Below are 23187 nucleotides of genomic sequence, written 5' to 3' on the forward strand. Positions count from 1 at the left end.
TATGTAAGTTCATTTGTAAATATGTATGAGGTAGAGCGATAATTAACCTGTTCCTTGTTATGAATGCGGCGCCAATTTGATCTTTGATATGGATTTAAATGTCGCAATATTAATTCTTGATCATCAAATTGTTAACTAAGTCGTTGAAAATCGTATTGTCGCGGAATCTTTTCTGTACACAAAAGTCTTCTATTATTCCTACATTCTTATATGTGTCTCTCTAATTTCTCTTACTAAATGTAAAATGTAGATATGAACACAAATGTAAGATATGAATATATAAATATAAATATATAAATATATAAATATAAATATATCGTGAATAAAACCAGTTTAAGAATCGTTAAAACTTTTTTCCGAGAGAAGAGGTCATTGCGACATTTGGAACATTTGTTTTTCGTGATGAGTAGAATTCTTTCATAATAAAAAATTTTTATCTTGAATTTCAAGATCAAGGTCGTTTTTGCACTAACTCTTTTTTTATAAATCTCTACCAATTTGAAGGTATAGAATCATACTATGATTCTCTTGACACTTATTTTATTTACACCTTGTATGTATATATGTCCATTTGATCTCCTTAGGATTCCTTTGACAATCCCTCCTATGCAATTCAATAACTTTGTTGCTAATAGGCTGATACATCAATTTATTATTGAACTACCCTAACTTCCTCAACTTCCAGCAAATTTTTTGTAAGTCTATATTACTATTATGTTTTTTTTTTTGGTATAACGTACATATTTGAATCTTCTGTATTTGTAACCTCAAAAAAAGACTTGTAGGTTAACTTCCACGCATACGAAATTTTTCTTCCTTGGAAAATGAAACGAAACGTGTCGAATCATTCCCATCGTGATGAAAAGTTGAGATTATCACGCAATGGAAACTACGAGGCTGGTCTACGAAGAACAGAAGAAGAACGATTACGGCGTAGGCGCGAATGGATGATAGAACAACAAAGGCTACGAGAACATGAAAAGTTGAAGGAGAAGAAGATTTTAGAATATGAAATACGTCGTGCTATTGAGAAAGGTTTACCACTGCCCAGAGGAAGATTTTCACATCACAGCCGCAGTAAGAGTAAAAGCAAATCCACGGAAAATCGACATAGAACTGTTACATCAAATACATCTAATACATCTATATTATCTAAAAAGTAAGTATGACTAATCTAAGACACTTCATTTTAGACAATTAAACGATATTGTTTAAGAATAAATCAAAATTACTTTTAAAGCAAATGTTTAGAGGATATATTATAGCATATACATATAAAATATAAGTTTTTTTGCAGATTATAATAGCAATATTAGGTACATATTTATGTGATGTTGAAAGATATAATTTAGTCTTTAATTTATGAAAAGAAAATTAATGTTTAATGAAGTGAATTCTTTTGCATTATAGATTAGAACCATCAGATGGTACAACACCTTTATTTAAAGGACCAGAAGGCACACAGGTTAGCGCTGCAGAACTACGAAGAATTAAAGTAGATATTCACAGGAATGTACCAGGCAAAGCGACAACTGATGATCTCCAACGAGATATTATCAATCCTGAAGATGTTCTGGTCAAAAGAAGAGAGGGTAAAATGTTGTTTTTTTCTCTAATTACCTAAGAAATTTCAGTCATCCAATGAAGAAATACTAAAGGAGTATATGAATTCAAGTTTCTGCAGATTCTGTGCTTTATAAGGTAAAGTTGAAAACCATACGTTACATCTTTTTCTTTTTCTTCCATATGATTGAAATTTAATTAAACATAGCAAGCTTTTTACTTTACTAAATTCATCAGCTGAAGAATAATGGCATTATATAAAAGTTTCTACAGACATGAAGATGATAGTTATCGTATTATCTTTTACGACATTCAACAATTTATATAATTTTAAAGTTAATATGTAATGTGTTTTTGAATTACTAAGGACGAAGAAAATAGGAGAAGGGATCGAAACCTATATTTAAATGAGGAGAAATAAGAAATACAACAGTCAAAAACTGTAGAAATTGTGGAATGTGATACAGTCGTTGCTATAAATAATGAAAATTTAGGTTTGTTAATTATTTAAAATTTTAACTTTCTGCCATTGATTTTCTTTAAATTGACAAAATGATCTTTCTGCTTATCATTAATATTTTTCATTGCAAAATATATTGCAACTTGATACAGTATACAATTAGTTATAATCAAATATATTTAAAAAAGATAATAGTCAAACTATGCAGGTATACATCAACAAAGTAAAGGACCAAAAGGTACATTAGTTTGTGCCGTAAAACTACGAAGAATCAAATGGTTATTGGCAGAAATGTGTCAAGAAAAGTGATAATTAATAATCTCCAACAAGGTATTATGTATCTAGAAGATGTAGCAGTCAGAAGAGGAAGGGGTAAAATGTTTTTTTTTCTATAATTATCTAACAACTTTCAGTCATCCAATGAAGAAATACTTAAGGAATATATGAATTCAACTTGAAAGATAATCCTTTTGGAATTTTTCGAAAATCATAATTTATAAATTCAAGTTCCAGTGGATTGTATGCTTTTCAATGTAAAATTGAAAACCATATGTTATATTTTTTCCTGTTTTTTCTAATGTGATTAAAATTTGATTAAGAATAGCAAAATTTTCACTTTATTAAATTCATCAGCTGAAGAATGATGACATTATGTGGAAGTTTCTACAGACATGAAGATAATAGATTTATCATCATATTGTTTCCTAGAGCATTCAACACAATTTACACAACGCTGAAGTCAATAATGTGTTTTTGATTCACCAAGGATGAAGAAAATTTGGAATACAACGTTGGATTTGAATATTTGGGTATTAAACATATGTATGTGCAATATGTAAGCACAATATCTTTTATCTTGAGTGTTCTAAGAGTGCTTTTATTTCTTTTTGCTATTTTATATTTTCTTTTTCTGTTATGGAGTTTGCACAAAAAATAATTTTTTTAATTATTATATGACAGTAATTTTTTGTAAAAATATACTTTAAATTCTTGCTCCATTTTGTGCATCTGCCACATATTTTGCTATATGCTTGCATGTTTAAAAGCACGAAAGTTTAATTAGAACACCTACTATGGCGAGGTGTCAAATGTATTTTTAATTCAACAGTGGAAGAAGGAACATTAGTCTTGAAGATCAGGAACTTTTCGATTGAAAATTCATCACCAAAGGTTACAATTCTACAATTGAAAAATCAAAATTATATTCAATAATAACTACTTGAGATTAACTATTACATCTGAAAATTCTATAATGAAACAAAAATATTTTTTGCTGAATCTATTTGAATTCATTGGCTTCTTCTTAGATAAATAGACAATTTTATTTGTGCTTCATAGCCATGAAATAGGATTTGGTTTACAAATTTTATAAACATTTAATATTGCACATATTAGGAAATACTATGCAAACAACTGTAAACTAAAAAAATAATTAGTTTTGAAATGTTTAAGTAAAGATTGAGATTTACTTTTTTGATTGCAAAATGTAATATGTTACAGTTAAGGTATAGAGAGGATTTGGAAAAATAAAAAGTTTAAAATTTATTTACAAATTATTCAGCTCTACATGTATGTTACTCTCTGAAGGACTCGACAACCTACTCGCTTGCTTATTTGTTTTCTTCTGATCGCTTTTAATAGCTTCTAACCGCTTTTAATCGCTTTTGATTGCTTTTGTCTCAATTGAGATCTGGATGTCCTCTGATGCTCATATACACTCTCACACGTACAGTATAAATGTACCATCTATTTAACACGCCTCCTTACATTTATATGTATACTTAATCATATTTACATGCTTGTCGAATAAATTAACAGAAAATTTAAAACTTATTCTTACTTAAACTTATTAAAACATAGTTCGATTATTTTTGAATGGTAGGTTATGCATTTTACTTTCTATACACATCTTACATTTCAAAAATTCCCTTTCAAATTCATTCGATATACCTGTCACTAGCTGCTTTTTACCCAAAATATTCAAGTATCTGAAATTGACATGTCCTAGCATCCTATGCCATCTTTCCTTTTGACTCATACTGTTACGTTCGGCACTGTTTGCTAAGTGCTCCTTCCCTTTCAATATACTTTTCATTTTATATGTCCCCTTCTCTTTGAACGCTACAGCTGTAAGTTTATTGTTCTCATTTATTACTTTTGCAATATTTCCTTTTGAAATAACCGTATTCTTATTATCTGTTAGTTTACCTGAATTGATCAAATTTGCGGACATTTCTTTCGCGTAAAATACTTTATTTATATTTATTTTATTTTGTTTTCCAAATACTTCAAAGTAGCTTATAACGATTCCAACTTTTGTTGCTTTTACCGGTCTATTATCGCTTAAATATATATTTACTGGTTTTCTAAGGTCGATACATTTATCAAAATAATTTACGTTATTAATTATGTGATCGGTACAACCACTATCTAATAGCCAAATTATTTCATTATTACTTAGTTCGTTCATCTCGCTGCTGTATGCTGCGTGCGTCCTTGCCATTGTCACGTAAAATTGATACTTGGGTTGTAAGAGAAAAGAAAGTTGAGCTACTAAAGCTGAGTAACCCAACTATTAATTTTCTTTTAATTTAACTTTATTATAATTTTAGCACTTACAATAATAGAATAACACTGAACCGGAGAAAGGGGGTTGTACGAGAACAGCGACTAGAACAAGAACTCTCCGAGCTGGGTGAAGCCTCGGCTTATATACGTTTTGGTTTTAGGATGTTGAGGAGGCTCGGTGTAGGTTGTGATGTGGAAAAGTATCCGAAGGGCGGGGGTCGATATCCTATCTCTGATGGTGCGTCACAGCTTTGGTGTAAGCTATGATGATAAGGTGGTAATGTGTCCAAAGGATTCCGAAGCTCGGGGGTTGATGTTTTATCTCTGATGTAGGTTGAGATGTGATTGATGTCACATCATCCATGTGCCTGCTCCTGAGTTGCCCTGCTCGCTCGTGCCCGTTGCTGATTGACGATGGAAGTTTCCACGTCCCCTGCTCGTATAGCCTCTGTTTTCTCTTCCTCTGCCGCGACCACGTGTTGACCCATGCCGACAACTGTTACTGCTTCCCGCTTGCTTCTTCTCGCAAAGTGTCCTACTTTTTCACATTTGAAGCATTCTCCTTTTTTTACAGCAAAAGCGTTAGTTTTCATTTCTCCTTGATCAAATTTATTTTTCTTCTCCGCTATTTCTATTTTATTCTTCACATACGCTTCCGTTTGATCCTCTTCTTACAATGTATTTATTAGATACCCTATGTAGCTATACTCTTCGGGTAACGTATTTAGCATGTAATTCAGCTTTTTCTTTTCTTTCACTTGTGCGCCCGCACTTTTTAATTCATTTATTAGTTTTTCAAAATCACTAAAGAACGATGCTGAATCAATGTACTTATCAAGCCTCATCTTCTTCAATCTCCTTCTGCACACGATCTGTAGTGCTGTAGACTCTTTCAAGTACATCTCGTCGAACTTTTTCATTATTGCATACGCTGTTCGTTCTTCACTAATAAATTCTAGTTGTCTATTCGTGATGGCACTGTAAATTACGTTTATTGCCTTCAGATCCTTTTTATCCCAGTCTGCATTATCTGTTTCATTCTTCACTCTGGTTATAATGGTATTGCATTCTTCATACCTCAGAAACATCATAATTCTTTTCTCCCATACACCGTAATCCTCACTATCAAATACCATAAAATATCATAATTTCCGATCTCTCCATTTTGATTGATTTCTTATCCCTTTTCAAGCATTTCTACGTGGTCGTAGTATTTCTATATCCTTTGAACATTTCTTCCTTTATTGAGATTCACTCAAACCAACTCGCAAAACTACTAACTACGCTCTGCTACCATGTTAAGGTATAGAGAGGATTTGGAGAAATAAAAAGTTTAAAAGTTATTTACAAATTATTCAGCTCTACATGTACGTTACTCTCTAAAGGACTCGACAACCTACTCGCTTTCTTGTTTGTTTTCTTTTGATCGCTTCTAATAACTTCTAATCGCTTTTAATAACTCCTAACCGTTTTTCATCGCTTTTGATTATGTTTGCAGCTGAGACCTGGACGTCCTTCGACACTCAAATGTACTCTCATACGTGCAGTATAAATGTACCATCTATTTAACAGTTATACATATATCAATTAAGTGGAAGATCTTTTAATCATCATGGAAGATATGAAGCATCTCGGAAGATATCACCATAGGATTGTAATTTTGTTAAACATAAATTAGTCCAATTTTTCAAAACTTTTTTAAAAGAAAATTCTTATTTTTTAACTAAAGTTTTAATAGAAAAAAGTTGAGGCTTTTGAAATATATAAAGTCTAAAGAAATTATTAATTCTTAGTAATTATTACTAATAAAAAATATATAATATTAAATATTAATTATTAAATCGTATATATAATAAAATCTATTCAGAATAACATAAAGTAAAGATTGCATTTCATAACTTAATGTTTCTTATAATTATGGATTTGTGTATATAAAATTGTTTTTGTGATTTCTGGCACTGAAGAAAATTGTAAGCCATTTACGTTCATTTGTACATTTAATCTGAAGAATGACTTGTACACAAAAACGTTATATATATTTGTATAATAAGCAGTCAATTAATGTGATTTATATTTTTAATAACAAATATATATATACATTTTTCACATAATTGACATATGTAATACTAATACAGAAGTAGTAATATAAAATAAGAGATAATGATATTTCTATCTTTTTTATAGCATGTTTACCATTTCATTCGCTTCATACATCTATTATAAAATGTCCTGGCTTACAATCGTTCAGAGGTAGTCAGTTTATTTACATATCAACCTTAAGATTTCTAAGGTCTGTCACAACTGCTAATACTGCTTAATTGTTTCTTTCATGTGCAAGTACGTTGGATGTTTTATTTATAAATAAATTTATTTAACCATAGGAGAAGGATCGAAACCTATATTTGAAAGAGAAGAAATAAAAGGTACAACAGTCAAAACAGATGAAATTGAGGAACGTCGTACAGTTGTTGTTTTAAATAATGAAAATTTAGGTTTGTTTATTATTTGAAATCTTTTACCATTATTTTAACTAGATAAGATACTTCTCTTCATAGTTGATATTTTCTATATACACTAAAATTTTATTTTTCTTCTGAAAAATAACATGTTTAATTTCCAGAAAGCAAGTCGAAAATGAATAAAAAATATACTACTTCTTCAAGAAATCGAAGCCCCAGCCCTCGACATAGATCATCCCGCCATGCCAGGTTTGTGTATTGGTTATTAGATGAACACGATATTTTCTCTTTTTTTATATAATCTTTCCTATTTCGTACCACTCTTCCATACAATTTCATATTAACATGTTGATCGCCACGTCACCCATATCTATGTGGGACCCCCGTAAGTATGGGTGACACTCTTCTTGTTCGAGTTAATTAAATATAGGATATTATATATAGGATATACAACATAGAATATTAAAAACGCATTATACCATACTTTTTATTAATTTATATTCTGGATAAAATATTATATTATGCTATATCACATGGTATTTGTTAAAACATCCCAAACACATTTGGGGTGATTTTGGGCACTTCGAACAATATGTTGTAGTTTTTTAAATGTTTTTTCTCGCTTCTTCGCGTGTGACAGTTTGCCTCTTCTTCTCGTAACATAGGGTGCACATCATTCTTATAGGTTTGCCCTCCTGATTCTTACGAATCTCCAAATGGTGGAACACCTTCGTTTTCTTCCGATGGTTGTCCGGCACATCGGACCATTCGGAAACGAGAATTTTCTGAAATTTTCTTATCTATATTGTTTCGTTTGTGCTTGTTTGGTACACAATATGAGCATTTACTATAGTTGTTCCTAAGAGTAAATGTAGTCCTAATTTCCAATACCACTTGATGCTTTTCCGTATCGTACTGGCATATGAGACCATCTGGTCACTTCTGTCGATACCAGTTTTTCCATTATTGTAGAGTAGTAATTCTCCTCACTTTCAAATATATTTTCACGCTGTCTACTGAACATTTTGAGGATGAAAAAATCACTGATGTACGTCTCGCAAGAAGTATGCTTCTCGACTAAATGAAAGATTTGGGATATCTGCCATGAAATCTCTCGGAATACTCTAGCCGCAAAGCGTACCGACGGTCGGATTTGGGCTCCGCAGGAACTTAGCCGAATTACGCTGGGCGACCAACGTGTTAAACATGGATATGATAATATTTTTCATTTTGCTTTCTTTTTTTTATAAAGGTATTGTTATACAGTGGATAAATAATTAATAATTATTTGATTATCTAAAATTTTTATATAAGATTATGTAAAATTTTATATATAATATTACAAACATTATATATATGTCGGAGACGAGAGAACACCGAAGCCTCTGGAATTTTGGATAATCCCGCAGCATTGCGATCTAGAGTTTACGACAGCTGTAATTAAACGATTGTAGTTGTTCAATCCGATTGTAATTGTTCGAGACTAGTGATAGTGAGCTTTGGCTCGAGGCGACAGCCCGTCGCCTAACGTAGCCGCGGTCAAGGGATGAACGCTTTGTCTAACAAAGGTATGGAGTAATTCTATAGCTCTCTTTAAAAGAAATATTCGTGGCGACACGCGACAGTAAACATTCCAACGGTTTCTGTCCCGTGGCTCGCCACACGCAGACCCTATTCTTCGAGCAAAATGATTGCCAAATGTCGATGCGTCTCCGCAGTACATGTTCAGCTAGCCTGAGGGCCCGTCATAAATCTTAGGATTTAGTTGACTAAAGTCCTTCAAACAAACAGTCTTTGTCCCAGCTGCGGGAAAATAGGAGAGACCTATTTTTCAACGAACGGCGTCTCCCACTAGCAACTTTCCCTCGAGGGCGGCTAGTATCTTTTTCTAACCACCGATATGGAGATTGACCAATTAGCAGCAACGCCAAATTCCCTCACCTTCTGAACGAAGGCTATCCTCGACGAATCCGATGATCTCGTGTCCTCAGACACACCCCATATAGTTTTCCTCTGTGGCATCATCGGAACGGGAAATTCATTCTCTCTCGCGATCTCATCGACGAAAAGAGTAACCCCTTACGACCAGTGAATATTACGCGTCCGACTTAGATTTTGTGAGCACGTTCATCTATCATCCCGTCGACCGCGGATTCGTTGTTGAACCTAGGATCATTGTCATTGGTTTCTCGAGTGTCTAATTACCACGATTACTTGTCCAGTTCTATGATAATCGTATTTGCATTAGTCGAAGTCTTCTCTATTGCATAGCGACACGCGTGATCCAAACGAAGATTCGTTTCACGCCCCTAACCCTGATTCTACTGTAAACCCGACATATATATTATATTATTATAATATTAACAAATTTAAATTAGTGCGTGATAACATAACATTTATAAACATTATTAAAATATTTACTTTCATAATGAACATGTTTTGCTGTAATATATATTCATAATCTTAACGTAACATAACTTAACTCTAAATACAATTGTGCTATTTGATTTCTATTTTAGGTATGTGTTTTGTGTTACTACATTCTCATTTGTTCCAGCTTACGCTTCTTTTTTTTTATGTGTGAGAAATGGAAAGTGCTAACTCGCTAAAAACTCCTCTTCCTTGATCTTCAGTAGATGAAAATATACCTATTTATATATCTTGGCATGGTTATTTCAAGGGAGCTATCTGTACGCGTATGCTTGGTTATGTCACTATCAATGTTTATGGTTTTCTTTCTAATTTGATCATATACGCTTCTTTTTGTTTTCTCACGAAAAATGCAAAAATATAATGGTACACTTTTTATCATAGAATAGAGTGAATTAGAGCTAGGTACATAACAAGTATTCACTATATACTATAGACAACACTGGTATTCAAATTCATACTTACATTTTGTAGATATTATTCTCATATACTGTAATTAAAATTTCTTATAAATAATCAGTTATAAATAATCATTTTCACGCTAATGAATGCAAAATAATTATATCTTTATAAGTGCAATAACCACAAAAATTTTAATTTATTAAAAATTATTTCTAGTAAATATTAATTTGTAATGTAAATTTTTTGGTTAGTATGCTAATATAAATGTAAATATTACTAGTATTTTTGGCATGTGCCAACATTAGTGTACCATATTCGATTTTTAAGTGGTTTTTGTTCAGGTAATGTATTGTGGATATAATAATTAATAACAGTTATTAGAAGGTAAGCAATTGAAATCCTAAAAGTAAGTATAATGTTTATGTATTTATTTGTTTTATTTATAATATTGCACAAATTTGTTTATTTTTTATATTTGTGTTTAATATTGGTCTGAGAATTATTCCACTTGCTTTTGCGTGCTCTTCCCTAATTTATAATGAAACTTAACAACTAATAATTTATAATAACTAAACAACTACTTATTGCATGTACTTCAATAATAAAGTAAAAAGCTAATGCTTTAAATACCTAAAAAAGATATTTCCTATTGATATCTATATAGAAATCAGAATTATAGTGATCTTTATTTATTATATAAATTTATTTACTGTGACTAAAACAGAAAACTGTAACTATTTAATTAGAGCTTAATGTAGCAATGCGATACAACTAAGGCAACTAAATTTGTTTAACTATTCAACTTACACCTAACAACTTACACCTAACAACTCACAACAACTCGACAACTCACAAGTAACGATTAACCCGCAGCTAGTTGTAGCTTACTCGTAACTGCAACTAGTGGCAACTCAGTCGTAACTCCAATTACAACTATTGACCATTGATCAGTCTCTCCATCAAGACGTCCTTTTTATATCAGTTTTCGATACTGCTATAACATACACATGTTTTATAACCCAACGTGTTAATGACCCAAGTTGATCACGTACATCTTTTTCAATTACCTATTGTCTTAAAGGGTCACGGGCATATAGCCCACCGAATTTCCCATCCTTCTCGGTCCGTCAGCACTTTCGCTTTCTATCTGTAGTTCATCGGGATTTTTACAATGGTTTTTCTACGATACTGCATCTATGAATGCAAAATAGTATTATGCATTTAAATAATAATGATAATTTAATGTAATGTACGATTATCCATCAATATTTACTATTATTATTTTTTTGGTAATTTGCTATCTTTTTTATAAGATGCACATATAAATAAATTTATCATTTGATGAAATATGGATATTAATACACACATTATTGCGTATCCTACATTAAAATATAAAAATTATATTAAGATGTAAACACCCCATATACAAATAATAAATATCGAATATTAATTATAATACAAAACCAAATGTTTAGAAATTAGACTTTTGTTATTTAAATATTCTTTTTTAGGTATGAGGATTCAAAATATGATAACAGGGACAGTTATAGAAGTGATAGGTACAAATTATTTCTTATAATCTTATATATTTTTGTTTAATACCTTTAACATATTTAATACGTTTATTATTCAGTTTTTCTACATTTTTGTATAATTTATTTAGAGGAAGAAATCACAGTAGAGGTAGAAGTAGAGAGTATAAAGAACCAGTCAGACGACATAGTCAATTAAACACTGCAGAGGAAGAGCATCTGCGTGAAAGAAAAGGTCATAGGGATCATTCACGTTCAAGGGAACGAGAACAAAGAGCATGGGTCAGAGATTCTCATCATAGGTATATAATAGGCAGGTGAAATATATGTTTTTGGAAAACTACATTTTACAAATATTATTAAAACAATAGGTCATCTAAAGATGAAAGATCTTATCGAGAAAGATCAAGAGAACGGTCCCGAGAAAGAAGAGAAAGAGATAGGTCTAGAGAACATAGGATACCTCCATCGCATTATATCGAGCAGATTCCTGTTCCTGTTTATTATGGAGTAAGTATTCAAATTGTACACGGAATATAATTCTATCGATATTAAATTTCATTGGTCATTAGGATTTTCCTCCGAGACCAATAATGGTTGGACCCTTGGTTCCAATTCGAGGTCAGGTACCACCTTTAGGAGGAACTAGACATATGATTGGTCCATTAAGACCATTTCCACCACGATTTATTCCGCCAGATATGTATAGATTACGTCCGCCTCTAAATCCTAGTATGTATATTCATTAATTCATAATGACGTGCATGAAGAGTTACTGTTTTAATTATTTGTGTTTTATATAGGATTTAGGCCAATGTATTAATAGACTGGACGAGGAACGAAGAGAGAATGGTCGGTCCCAGGGCCACCTCTCTTTCGGTAAGTGCGACCGGGGACCAATTAAAAGCGTTGGAGGGGGGTGGTGTCGATAGGACATTTGAGGAGACAAGAGTTTACCCACACTCTGGGAGAAGAGGCGTTAGAATAGCCGATTCTCGTAAGAAGATAGGGCAGACTGAGGAGAGAATGACGTCGTGGAAGGTAGAGCCTGGACGCAGAAGAGATCGGGAGGCGGAGGAAGGGTCGTCCGCTGACAAGGGAAGAGGACCAATAATCGGACTTCGAGACGTGAGAAGGCTGATGAAGAGTCTCAAAATATTAACTCTTAATATGGATAGGATGGTAAGAAGAGTTACAGCATTGAGCAAGGGGGATTCCACGCTTAAGAAATTAAGCTGTGAGAGCGCGCAGGAGATTAAAAAACTGAGGGAGTGGATCGACTCCAACGCAGAAACGGATGGTGAACAGTAGAACGGTCGCGACGCAGATGACTCCAACGGAATTGAAAAATATAGACCCGATAGCTACAAGGGAAGAACTAAATCCAGGACATAGCAATGGAATTAGGCATTAAGCAGGAGCAATGTATACAGGTAAAGTCCTTAAGGATGACGCCATGGGAAACGCAGCAGGCCGAAAGTGGTGCTGCCGGCGAGCACCGTACTCAAAGACAGGCGGATTAGAATTAAAACAGGATTGACAATAGCGACGGCTAGGATTCTGCCCAACATAGTGAGATGTTATAAATGTCACATGTTGGGATATAATCAACGAATCCCCACGGTAATCGAGATGAACGTCGAGGGATACCTTCTGACGACGAAACAGGAAGTAAGATACCTTGGGATCCAGCTGGATTGCAGAAGGAGCGATGACGCTGAACATGCGCTTTTCCACTGCCCAGGATGGATACGTGAGAGGACGGAACTAGAAAATTACGTCGGTACACCACTAACAACGGAGAATTTAATGGTGAAGAAGGAAGACGACTTGGCAAGGTTTGAGGCCTTGTGCAGAAAAATTATGCTAGCAAGAATGACGCAGGAGAAATTCGAAGAGAGGAGGAGAACTAGAGAAACAAGAAGAAGAAATGGGATTCAAGTATGAGGGAGCGGTGCGTAGTTAAGCCCAACCCTAAAGTAACGCCGTAAGGTGGTTTCGAGGTCGATGCTTGCACAGAAGAAGAGCGGAGAGAGGAGGGATTCTTAGTGGGTATGGCAACGCCATCGGCCGAGTCCCACATAGTTCAGTCTGGGTATGCATAACAGCATTTCTCCCTCCTCGATTAAAAAAAAGAGACCAATGTATTAATGAAAGGTGTATGATGAATAGAGAATGAATGTTTTATTGCACAATACGTGAACGTACAGTACTTGCCGCGCCATCTATTAGACATTGTACAAAGATTAAACATTCTTCGAGATATCGTAGCGAAGTAGATTATGTTTAATTCAAGATACTGTTATGAATATATGAGGTATACAAGTGTTATATATTTTTTTAATCACTATATTATATTATATGAATCTTTTATGATCTAAATTAGGAACTGTATGAATTCATTCATTCAAACGCTGTAACATATAAAATTTGATGCTTGATGGTTTTTACAATCTCGGTACATTGTAAACGCTATTACACTGTTTATACAATCGCTTTTTAAGTTAAAACTCGTAAAGACAAAGAATACTTATTTTTAATCATTGATTTTTCGAGCACATTATTATGTTATATATACATTTTTAAGTATATTTAATATTTTAATATAGTTTCCAAAATCTTATTAAAATGTTCTACGTTTGATGTATTTGTATGTGAAACTTGCTCATTATTAGGTGGTAATAATATTGTGTACAAATTGTATCAATTGAGAATAAATTGTGAGTTATTAAATTTAAGTAATATGTTTATGAAGTTTGATGTTATTTTTAGTATTGAATATATATTATTATTTATAGTATATCAAATATTACGTCTAGTATTTCAAGGAGATTCTTTGGTGCAGTGGATTGGTTTCTTTAGTTTTTCTTTAATTTTTTTTTGTTTTTCTTTACGTTTTCTTTATTTTTAGCATTTATAATAATATCAAAATTTACTTAGGCAATGGACTTTACGTAAATCTGATATATCTTAATAAAATTTTAATAATATTACAAACTTTGTATTTTATAAATAAGTGTTTGCGGTGGATACGAGGTATTAACACTTTAATGGTCGGTGTATTTGTCCCTAAACAAATGTCAGTGGCCAGCGATTTTCGAAAAGTTGTCTATTTCCTTGATTCACATCCTCTAAATCAGAATTACATTCTGAAGAACTATTCTTTACTAAATCACTAATTTGGCACATATGTCGAACAGACAAGCAGATAAAGCATCTACACGAAACTCAGGGAAAAGTTCTTTTTTACTGAAAAATTCATGATGCTTTATTTTTTAAATGACGTAAGTCTGTGGACAGCTAAAGCGTTATTATTGTTCTGGAGGCGTTGTAACATGATCACTCGAAGTTTCCTAAAACGTGTGCATTCCTTATTGGTCTGTTCTCAGTTTACGAGTTGTGTGTAGTATGAAAGGAGAGACGTTTAGCACTCCCCTAGACAAGGATGGAACACATATAAATGGTAAGGCACAGGTCGCCTTTCGGTGGCTCTTACCAGATTTTTCGGTCCCGACGTACCTGGTAGGGATCATCCGAGCGTACCTGACCGACAGATACATCGTCTACGCCGGAAAGAACGGGGAGGAAAGAAGACGGATCGAGCGCGGCGTTCCGCAGGGGTCGGTGTTGGGACCGATACTCTGGATCACGGCCTACGACTCCGTCTTCCGATGTCCGATGCCCCCGGGAGCAGGCATGGTGTGCTACGCCGACGACACCCTGTTCCTGGCCGGGGGACGGTGGTGGCACGACACGGCGAATCGCACGGAGAACGCCGTGGCGTGCGCGGTGCGCGCCATTCGAAGGCTCGGCCTGACGGTGTCGCCGGCCAAATCCGAGGCACTGTGGTTCTTCGACCAGCGACGAAGAGGAACACCTCCTCCCGGACTGTCGGTGAACATCGGCGGAGAAGAGGTCCCGGTGAAACGCCAGATGAAGTACCTGGGTCTCACGATCGACAGCAGATGGACCTTCGGACCGCACTTCGAGCAACTGGTCCCGAAGGCGACGGCCGCGGCCAACGCCCTGTGCGGCCTCCTACCGAACATCGGCGGAGCAGGATCGAGAATCCGCCGACTCTACGAGGGAGTGGTTCGGTCCCGAGTCCTCTACGGGACACCCGTCTGGGCCAGAAGCTTGACGGCCAGTCGCCGCAGCCTGACCTTGCTGCGGAGGCTGCAGAGGACGACCGCTATCCGCATAGCGAGAGGCTACAGGACGACGTCGTACGAGTCGACGACCGTGCTGGCGGCATCCCCCCCGTTCGAGCTGCAAGCCCTGGCGCTCGAACGCGTGTACGAACACCAGAGGGGCCCGACGCCATCGACCGCCAGCCAGCCGGCCCCGAACATCCGGGAGGAGGCGAAGAAGGAGACGTGGGAACGATGGCGCTCGCAGCTGATCCAGGAGAACGCCGTGCGGCCGCGGGGCGCCTATGAAGGTTTCCTCCACGAAAAAAAAAAAAAAAAGTTTACGAGTTGTATCTTATTTAAGTCTTGTGCTTTTTCTCCTTTATAGGTAGATTTTTGTTTTTTCACAATGTATCTTTTCGTGGCAACATTAGCTTTGAACGATTGAACGAAAAAAGTGAAACATTACATTTCATATATTTTTCAAAGTTACTTATATTTCAGTATAATTGATTGTTATTGTTGTGCGGCTTATAATAATTATTTTAGTTTGCTCTATTCACAATTTAGTTTAAATCATATAATTTATTTACAGTACATATCAGTATATAATAGTTAAGCAAGTTGATTTCGATGATGTTTTAATACATAATGAGCGGCATGATTTCGAACAATTTTTTCCTATACATACGTAAAATCCAACAGAACTTTTGTAGTAAAAATAAAGAACATATATTCTGAAGTTAAAGACATCAAGGCAGGGACACCGCAAGGAAGCGGGTCTTCGGACCAATATTATATACACTATACACGGCCAACATATCAACAACTACCAACCGGAAAACACTGACATTCGCGGACGATACAGTTGCACTAGTCAAGCATACTAACAGAAACAACAGTTACAAGAGTATATCACAAAAATAGAAAAATGGTTGTAAGATAAAAAAATAAAAGCAAACCCCAGTAAATCCAACCATATTATATTTACATTACGAAAACAGAAACTACCAAATATCCAATTGAATGGCACGCACATACCACAAACAAAGCAAGTTAAATACCTAGGACTCCACTTAGACTCATAACTTACATGGAAGCATCATATTAAATCAATAATAGACAAAGTACGGATAAAAAGAAGACAGATGTACTGTAATGTAATTCTAAACTCAGCGTAGAAAATAAACTAAAAATTTACAAAACGATCATAAAACAAATAGACAAACTGTAAGATGGTATCCCGCTGGGGATAGCTATCCACGTATTATATAGTAATAAAGAGTTAGAAAAATTTACCAAATGTCCAGCTGGACAAATTGTAAGGCACAAATTAAAAAAAAAATGTAAAGCTGTCAGTACCACTACAATGAATTCTGTTCATAGTTGTGCGTCTGTGATAACATATGCGTCAGTATTGATTGCCACTGATATTTGGTTTATAAACGAAAGTCGGAGAAGCTTAAGGCCCCATGCGCAACATGCATATGTAAGACTGTGAGAAATGTCTATTATAACTCAGTTAAAATGTATTGGGTTTGGCTTTGAGGCAGTATTTTCAAATCCGGCCGTCTCATAGCGACTGGTCACAGGTTTAGGTAATAAACAACAACATAATTCGTTATTATTTTACTGTCAGCTGAAAAGCGCGAGCGGCTAGAACTGCTGGAAAGTTTGCTTCGATGTGGTAGTTTTCTTGAATTCGCGTTACGTGTCTTACGGAGATTATTAAATAATCACGCGTGATTGCTGTGATATAAACAATCGGATTTTGTTGATACATATATAAGAATGTTATCTGCTTCCACTTCATCACAAGCTATAAGGAAATAAATCTTTTTCCCTTTTTTAATGGATAAGGTTACCCAACCAGAAATGTACCCAATAGCGTGTTTAGAAAATTCACTACTATTCGGCTATTGCGCCTATGCAAAATTTAAAAATTCACTAATTTCATCAAGATTATAATTTTCTTTTGGATGGTCAATAAGTCTGTATTTTTCAGCTACTAATGACTTGTGTATTATATTGTAAATGGTTAAGTTGTACCGATTTATATTTGCACGCTTTTTTCTTGATTTGGCTAACGAGACGTTTAACATTTTAATATTATCTATTGGCATTACATTTCCCGTATTGATAAAAATTTTATGTCGTGCCAACAATCGTTTATATGCAACAAACAAACTGAGTAGTTGTAGTATATTACCCACTTCTACCTCTTATCGTGCCAAAGGTAATTCTAAGTAGTCTTGGCTCATTTTATATGTGAGGAGGTTCATTTTTTATTTCGATGGTTTTACGTACAAATCAAAAGTCGACAAAGCCTATTTTCAGACTGGAAAGAAATGTAGGCGCCTTACTCTTTTCATTAATGCTTACTAAATATTTTTGCTAAAGTTGCTTGATAAAATTCTTTAAGTAATCTAGAACGTCAAATATCTTCATTATCGCGTTTTAACGGGCTTTTTAAACATGTCCCTCAGGAAATCGAATATGGAATCAGCGCACTGCAAGAAATGTGTAGTTGCCTCGCAGTCTTTAAATTCTGGAAGACGGAGAGCTTTCCAGCAAAATTTGATGTTATCAGCAATGCCCGAGTTGAGAGTTTCGGCATATAGATCGCCATTTTTTAATGCAAACGGTTGTCCAGGCGAAAACTCCCACTCTCTTGCAACTCTTGCTAGATTTCTTAGATATTTTGTTCTGCCCTGCATCAACGCAACTAAGTATTCTCCACAAGTTTTATTCTCTACAAAAATGTATTAAAGTACTTGGACCGAAACATGATTGGTTTAGAAGATATTGTAACTTTAATCTTGTAAATACAGTTTTATTATGTTTATGTATTTCTTGTTTTTCATGCGGTAAGTTTTATAAGGTTACAGTTAAAATATCTTTCAAGCTAATCATTTTTCGACTTTCAGTATCTTAGTTTTTGTAAAGAATTAACAAATACGTGGTGCGGGGTATAAAAAATGTATATATTACATTTAGAGAAATTACATTAGCGCTGAAATCTCTTTAAATAAGGATGCAGAAAAGAATCGAAACATTTCATCATGTTTCTCCCATAGACTATAACGCTAAACATACGTAATGGGGCAGCAGAATTATCACAGTAAGAGGCAAAAATCTTTTGAAATACATAAATACCAAGAGACTTAATTAAGTCTCATTACCTCAGTATAAACGAACCCACTTACTGGCCCACTGACACTAACAAACTACCTGATTTCTCAGATTTTTTTATAACTAAAAACATCTCGCCAAGATATGTCCAAATCAACTCCTCTGTGGAACTCTCTTCAGATCATTCAACAATTATTGAAAATCAACCTAATGACTTTATTCATAATCAACTCACAAACTGGCAGTTCTTTAGGGAAATCTTCAATCATTCAATATCAGCCTTAATATCCATAAAAACAGATGAAGATATAGAAGCAGCCACGGAATATTTAAACACCAGCATAATAAACGCGATCCGTTCTTCCACTCCTACTAAGAATTTTGTTAATAAACATGAATACCATCATTACATAATAAAAAAAATCAGACATGTAAAAGTATGGCAAAGTCATAGAACACCCGACGACAAGCGTAAGCTAAATAATTCAACGAGAAAATTAACTGAAATCCTTAAAAATTATAAAAACGACTGTTTTCAAAAATATTTAGCTAACCTGTCTCTCACAGCTGACTCCAATTACTCACTATGGAAGGCATCCAGGAAACCCACTCGTCGTCCGCAAATAATCCCTCCAATTCACTGTCCGCAAGGTGGATGAGTGCGTAGCCCTATACAAAAAGCCAACTTGTTTGCAAGTCACCTAACTAATGTCTTCAAACCGTATTCCTCCACTATTGCCGCCGAAATAACGGAATACTTGCACTCATCCTTCCAGATATCTCCTCCTATTGAGTCTTTCTCATCTCTGGAAGTTAAAGAATTAATCCGTCGTCTAAATCCCAGGAAAGCATCGGGGCATGATTTGATAAGTAATAAAGTTATTAAGGAGCTTCCCATAAAAGGAATTGCACTCATCACTTTTATTTTTAATGCAATTCTTCGCCTTGAATACTATCCTAAGTCTTGGAAAATATCATTAATTACTCTTATTCCTAAACCTGGAAAACCAATACACGAAACTAGCTCTTATCGCCCAATTAGCCTTCTACCTACTTTGTCCAAACTATTTGAGAAAATGCTAACGAAATAACTCCTTCCACTCTTAGAGGATTTGAAAACAACGCCAGATCATCAATTCGCTTTTCGGAGGCAACATTCTAAATAGAGCAAATTCATCGTTTAACTCACAAAATCAGCCAAGATTTAGAAAGGAAAAAATATTGCTCTGCGGTATTTCTGGACATTCAGCAGGCGTTCGACAAAGTGTGGCATGAAGGACTTTTGTTCAAACTAAAGAAAATCCTACCACACACCTACTATTCCATTTTAAAATCATATCTAACCAATAGGCTGTTCATGATCAAATACTTAAACGCTATAACCGCAACATTTCCAATACAAACTGGCATACCCCAAGGCAATGTCCTCGGACCTCTGCTGTTCACCATCTACACTGCCGATTTACCAACTTTAGCAGAGATAACCACAGTGACATTTGCTGATGATACAGCTTATTAGCATCGCACTCAGACCCGACAGTAGCCTCCTCAACTCACCAGGGAGGTCTTGATAATATGGAAAAGTGGTTCCACAAATGGCGCTTTAAAATAAATGAATATAAATCCAGTTATATAACCTGCACGCTGCGAAAACAATCTTGCCCACGGGTGACCATAAATAATATTCCAATTCCAAACAAAGATTCAGTCAGATGTCTGGGCATGATTTTGGTCAGAAGAATGACATGGAAACGACACATCGTAAATAAATTCAAGCAACTTAAATTAAAATTAAAAAAATTCTACTGGCTCATTGACAGACGTTCCAACTTAAGCGTGCAAAGTAAAATAATGCTGTATAAAGCCATATTAAAACCTGTTTGGACCTATGGGGTCCAACTATGGGGGAGTAATTCCAACATAGAAATTCTTCAACGATTCAAATCAAAAACACTAAGATGCTTAATAGATGCACCTTGGTATGTTAGCAACGAAACAATACATCGTGACCTTAAGATATCTACAGTTAAAGAAGAAATATCCAAAATCAGTAATAGATATAACATAAGAATTAACAACCACCAAAACCCACTAGTTACTCAATTACTTGACACGACGGATCAGATCCGCAGGCTAAAAAGATATTACCCTCTAGATTTAAACATTAGATTCAGCTAGAACCAAACATACGATAATCATTTATTATTCATGTTATAGTACCATGCCAGAATAATTTACTTATAATTCTCAATGAGAATTGATTGTAAACTACTCCAAATAAAAAAAAAAAGTGTTTCTCCCATGAAGTTCAATAACTTTTATCTGAAATATTTTTCGTAATTCTGATATTTACAGAAATAATCACGTGTGCAGCAAGGAGCATACTGTATTTAAAAATCTCTCCATATCCAGTCGTCTTTCTCATCGAGCGGAACGACAAATGAAAGCGGGATTATTTAATTTGTACTTTACAATTTGTCCAGCTGGACATTCGGTAAATTCTTTTAGCATAAGTCCATCTTGTAGTAAAATTATTTGGAGCCAGTGCTATATGAAACTCATTAGGAAGAACTGTGAGAAAACTGTTGTTTCCAAAAATCAATTAATTGCGAAAATCCGATATTACGATACAAATCGAATAAAATAGCGAGTGTTATGGGTGCTACACGATACGTCGATATTGAAGAGAAAGCCAAATATAAACCAGACGTCTCTTGTACACAAGTCCCCGGCGCGGTAGAACGGAACGCATCAACACGTATAAGAAACGCATAAACCGTGGTCGATATGTGGTCGCTGCGGGCATTTTGCAAATGGATGCAAAACAAAAAATAGAAAAGAAATGAAAGAACCCGAGTAGCGTAAACGCGAGCAGAAATAGAACGATCGTGGATAAAAGCGGCTGGATAAGAGCGTGGATAAAAGTGGATCATATGAAACCGCGAATTATAAATCCAAGCAGTCGATTAGTAAATGACGGTAGGGTGAGGAAGCAGAACGGAATTTTGCTTGGCGGAGAAGATAACAACGATGATCGACCTAAGGGTATGTGTCAGAGGCTCAGAAACAATAATAGAGTAGACAAAACATCCTGCATGCCACAGCCATCGAAACAATAACCAGATACTAACAGGATGGCCGCGTTTGATAAACACACGACCATAACCCCTCCAGAGATACCAAACCTTAGTATAAGAACCCTCCCAAATCAGTACTCAACACCTTTTTGTTATAACACTCTGAACCGGTACTCTATTGGATTCGTACCATAAATTTTACTATCATATCTAAAGTCCGAATTGTTTACCTTGCGAAACGCCCGAACTACGACGCGAGGAGATCACCGCTATCACCGGACGACTGTAAACGATTAATGTATCTCCGCTCTTGTTTAACATAAGGGGCTGTTCACTCTATAGCATCGTTAGGCAACACAGCAACCAATTACTCGGTCGCCTGAGATATATTGGAAAAAAGATACAATCAACCGGCTAAAATCGTAGCTAAACATTTGTGGCGGCAGTCGACAGTAAGTACCACCGAAAGAGACCAGCTAGGGTCGGACACCGGACAACGGCAGCGCAATGGTTAGCGCCTTAGGTTACGAACGTTCGGCACCCGGGTTCGGCGACCGGAGTCCAATTTTTCTCCCACGATACAAAAATGAGAAGAAAAGCAGTAGTACCACAGCAGCGACATCTACACCCACAACAGAACCTATCTCGCCTCTACACCAGCGGAGTTAGCATTATCACGACGACTAACACCGCATCTCAGTTTTATTACAGTTCCTTAGGATTATTGTAGTTCAACTAATTACATTTGCATCGCTAGTGGCCGCCTCGACCGAGAGATGGATTCCGGGCTACGCAAAGAGTTGCCGGACGTAACACAAATATATTCCAAATTATATTGTGTTTGATGTCATTTTAATCAGAAAAATGTAGGAAACTTGTTGCTAAAAGTTTCATTGATCACAAATCAGAAATAAAAAAGTTTAATTTTTGAGTTAAAGGTCTCAGATTATCGCGAGTCTTTAGTATTTGTTGATCGCTTCAATTCTCAGTCCCTCTTTCTCCTTCACTCGCATTGTCCTTTTCTCTCCACGATAAAGCAAATGCACAGGCTCGTCAACGAAATTTTACTAGCAATAGAAAAGAAACAATACCGTATAGCCCTCTTCATGGATATTGAGGAAGCATTTGACAAAGTGAACCATGAAAGCTTCTTACAGACATGTCTATGATATCAGTTTCGAGAAATAGAATTTCAAATTTCTACATCTTAATTATTGCAACATTTAGGTCCCGATTTTTATGTAATGTTCCCTGTGTTATCGAAAAACGCAATAATAACTGAAAAAGATTGTGCCTAGAGACTAAGTTTTGCCATTTTTTCAATTAAAATATACTCACGGTAGGGACATTTTGATGATATGTTAGGATTTACAATAAAACAATTACATAGTTCTTCTTTATTAAACATCTACTACCGACTATACAGATAGTGAC

General features: G+C 35.1%; 1 protein-coding gene and 1 non-coding gene across 3 annotated transcripts; both read left to right on the plus strand.

Moving 5' to 3' along the window:
* The first annotated feature begins 549 nt into the window (after positions 1–549).
* On the plus strand, positions 550–14152 carry LOC117237524 (zinc finger CCCH domain-containing protein 13-like). 2 transcript variants are annotated; one of them, XM_033501569.1, is made up of 10 exons: positions 550–695; positions 778–1159; positions 1411–1592; positions 6973–7083; positions 7212–7299; positions 11394–11441; positions 11546–11716; positions 11786–11924; positions 11987–12146; positions 12218–14152. In XM_033501569.1, the coding sequence occupies exons 2-10, from the start codon at positions 825–827 to the stop codon at positions 12235–12237; spliced, it is 1254 nt and encodes a 417-aa protein (XP_033357460.1). In that variant the 5' UTR covers positions 550–695; positions 778–824; the 3' UTR covers positions 12238–14152. The 2 variants fall into 2 exon arrangements, with proteins under 2 accessions (XP_033357460.1, XP_033357461.1); XM_033501570.1 differs by having other exon boundaries at positions 557–695; positions 786–1163.
* Positions 14153–14815: 663 nt separating this feature from the next.
* LOC117237578 lies at positions 14816–14921 on the plus strand. The gene has a single exon (XR_004494032.1). It is a non-coding gene; the product is annotated as a U6atac minor spliceosomal RNA (small nuclear RNA).
* The last annotated feature ends 8266 nt before the right edge of the window (positions 14922–23187 follow it).

This window comes from Bombus vosnesenskii, unplaced genomic scaffold (assembly GCF_011952255.1).
Source record: "Bombus vosnesenskii isolate JDL3184/JDL3185 unplaced genomic scaffold, Bvos_JDL3184-5_v1.1 scf7180000013379, whole genome shotgun sequence".
Taxonomy (NCBI): Eukaryota; Metazoa; Arthropoda; class Insecta; order Hymenoptera; family Apidae; genus Bombus; species Bombus vosnesenskii.

Coding starts and splice junctions, on each gene's coding strand:
- LOC117237524 (XM_033501569.1), top strand. CDS start 825: ATGAAACGAAACGTGTCGAATCATTCCCATCGTGATGAAAAGTTGAGA. Junction 7,084..7,211: donor TTTAAATAATGAAAATTTAG/GTTTGTTTATTA, acceptor TTTAATTTCCAG/AAAGCAAGTCGAAAATGAAT. Junction 11,717..11,785: donor GTCAGAGATTCTCATCATAG/GTATATAATAGG, acceptor TTAAAACAATAG/GTCATCTAAAGATGAAAGAT.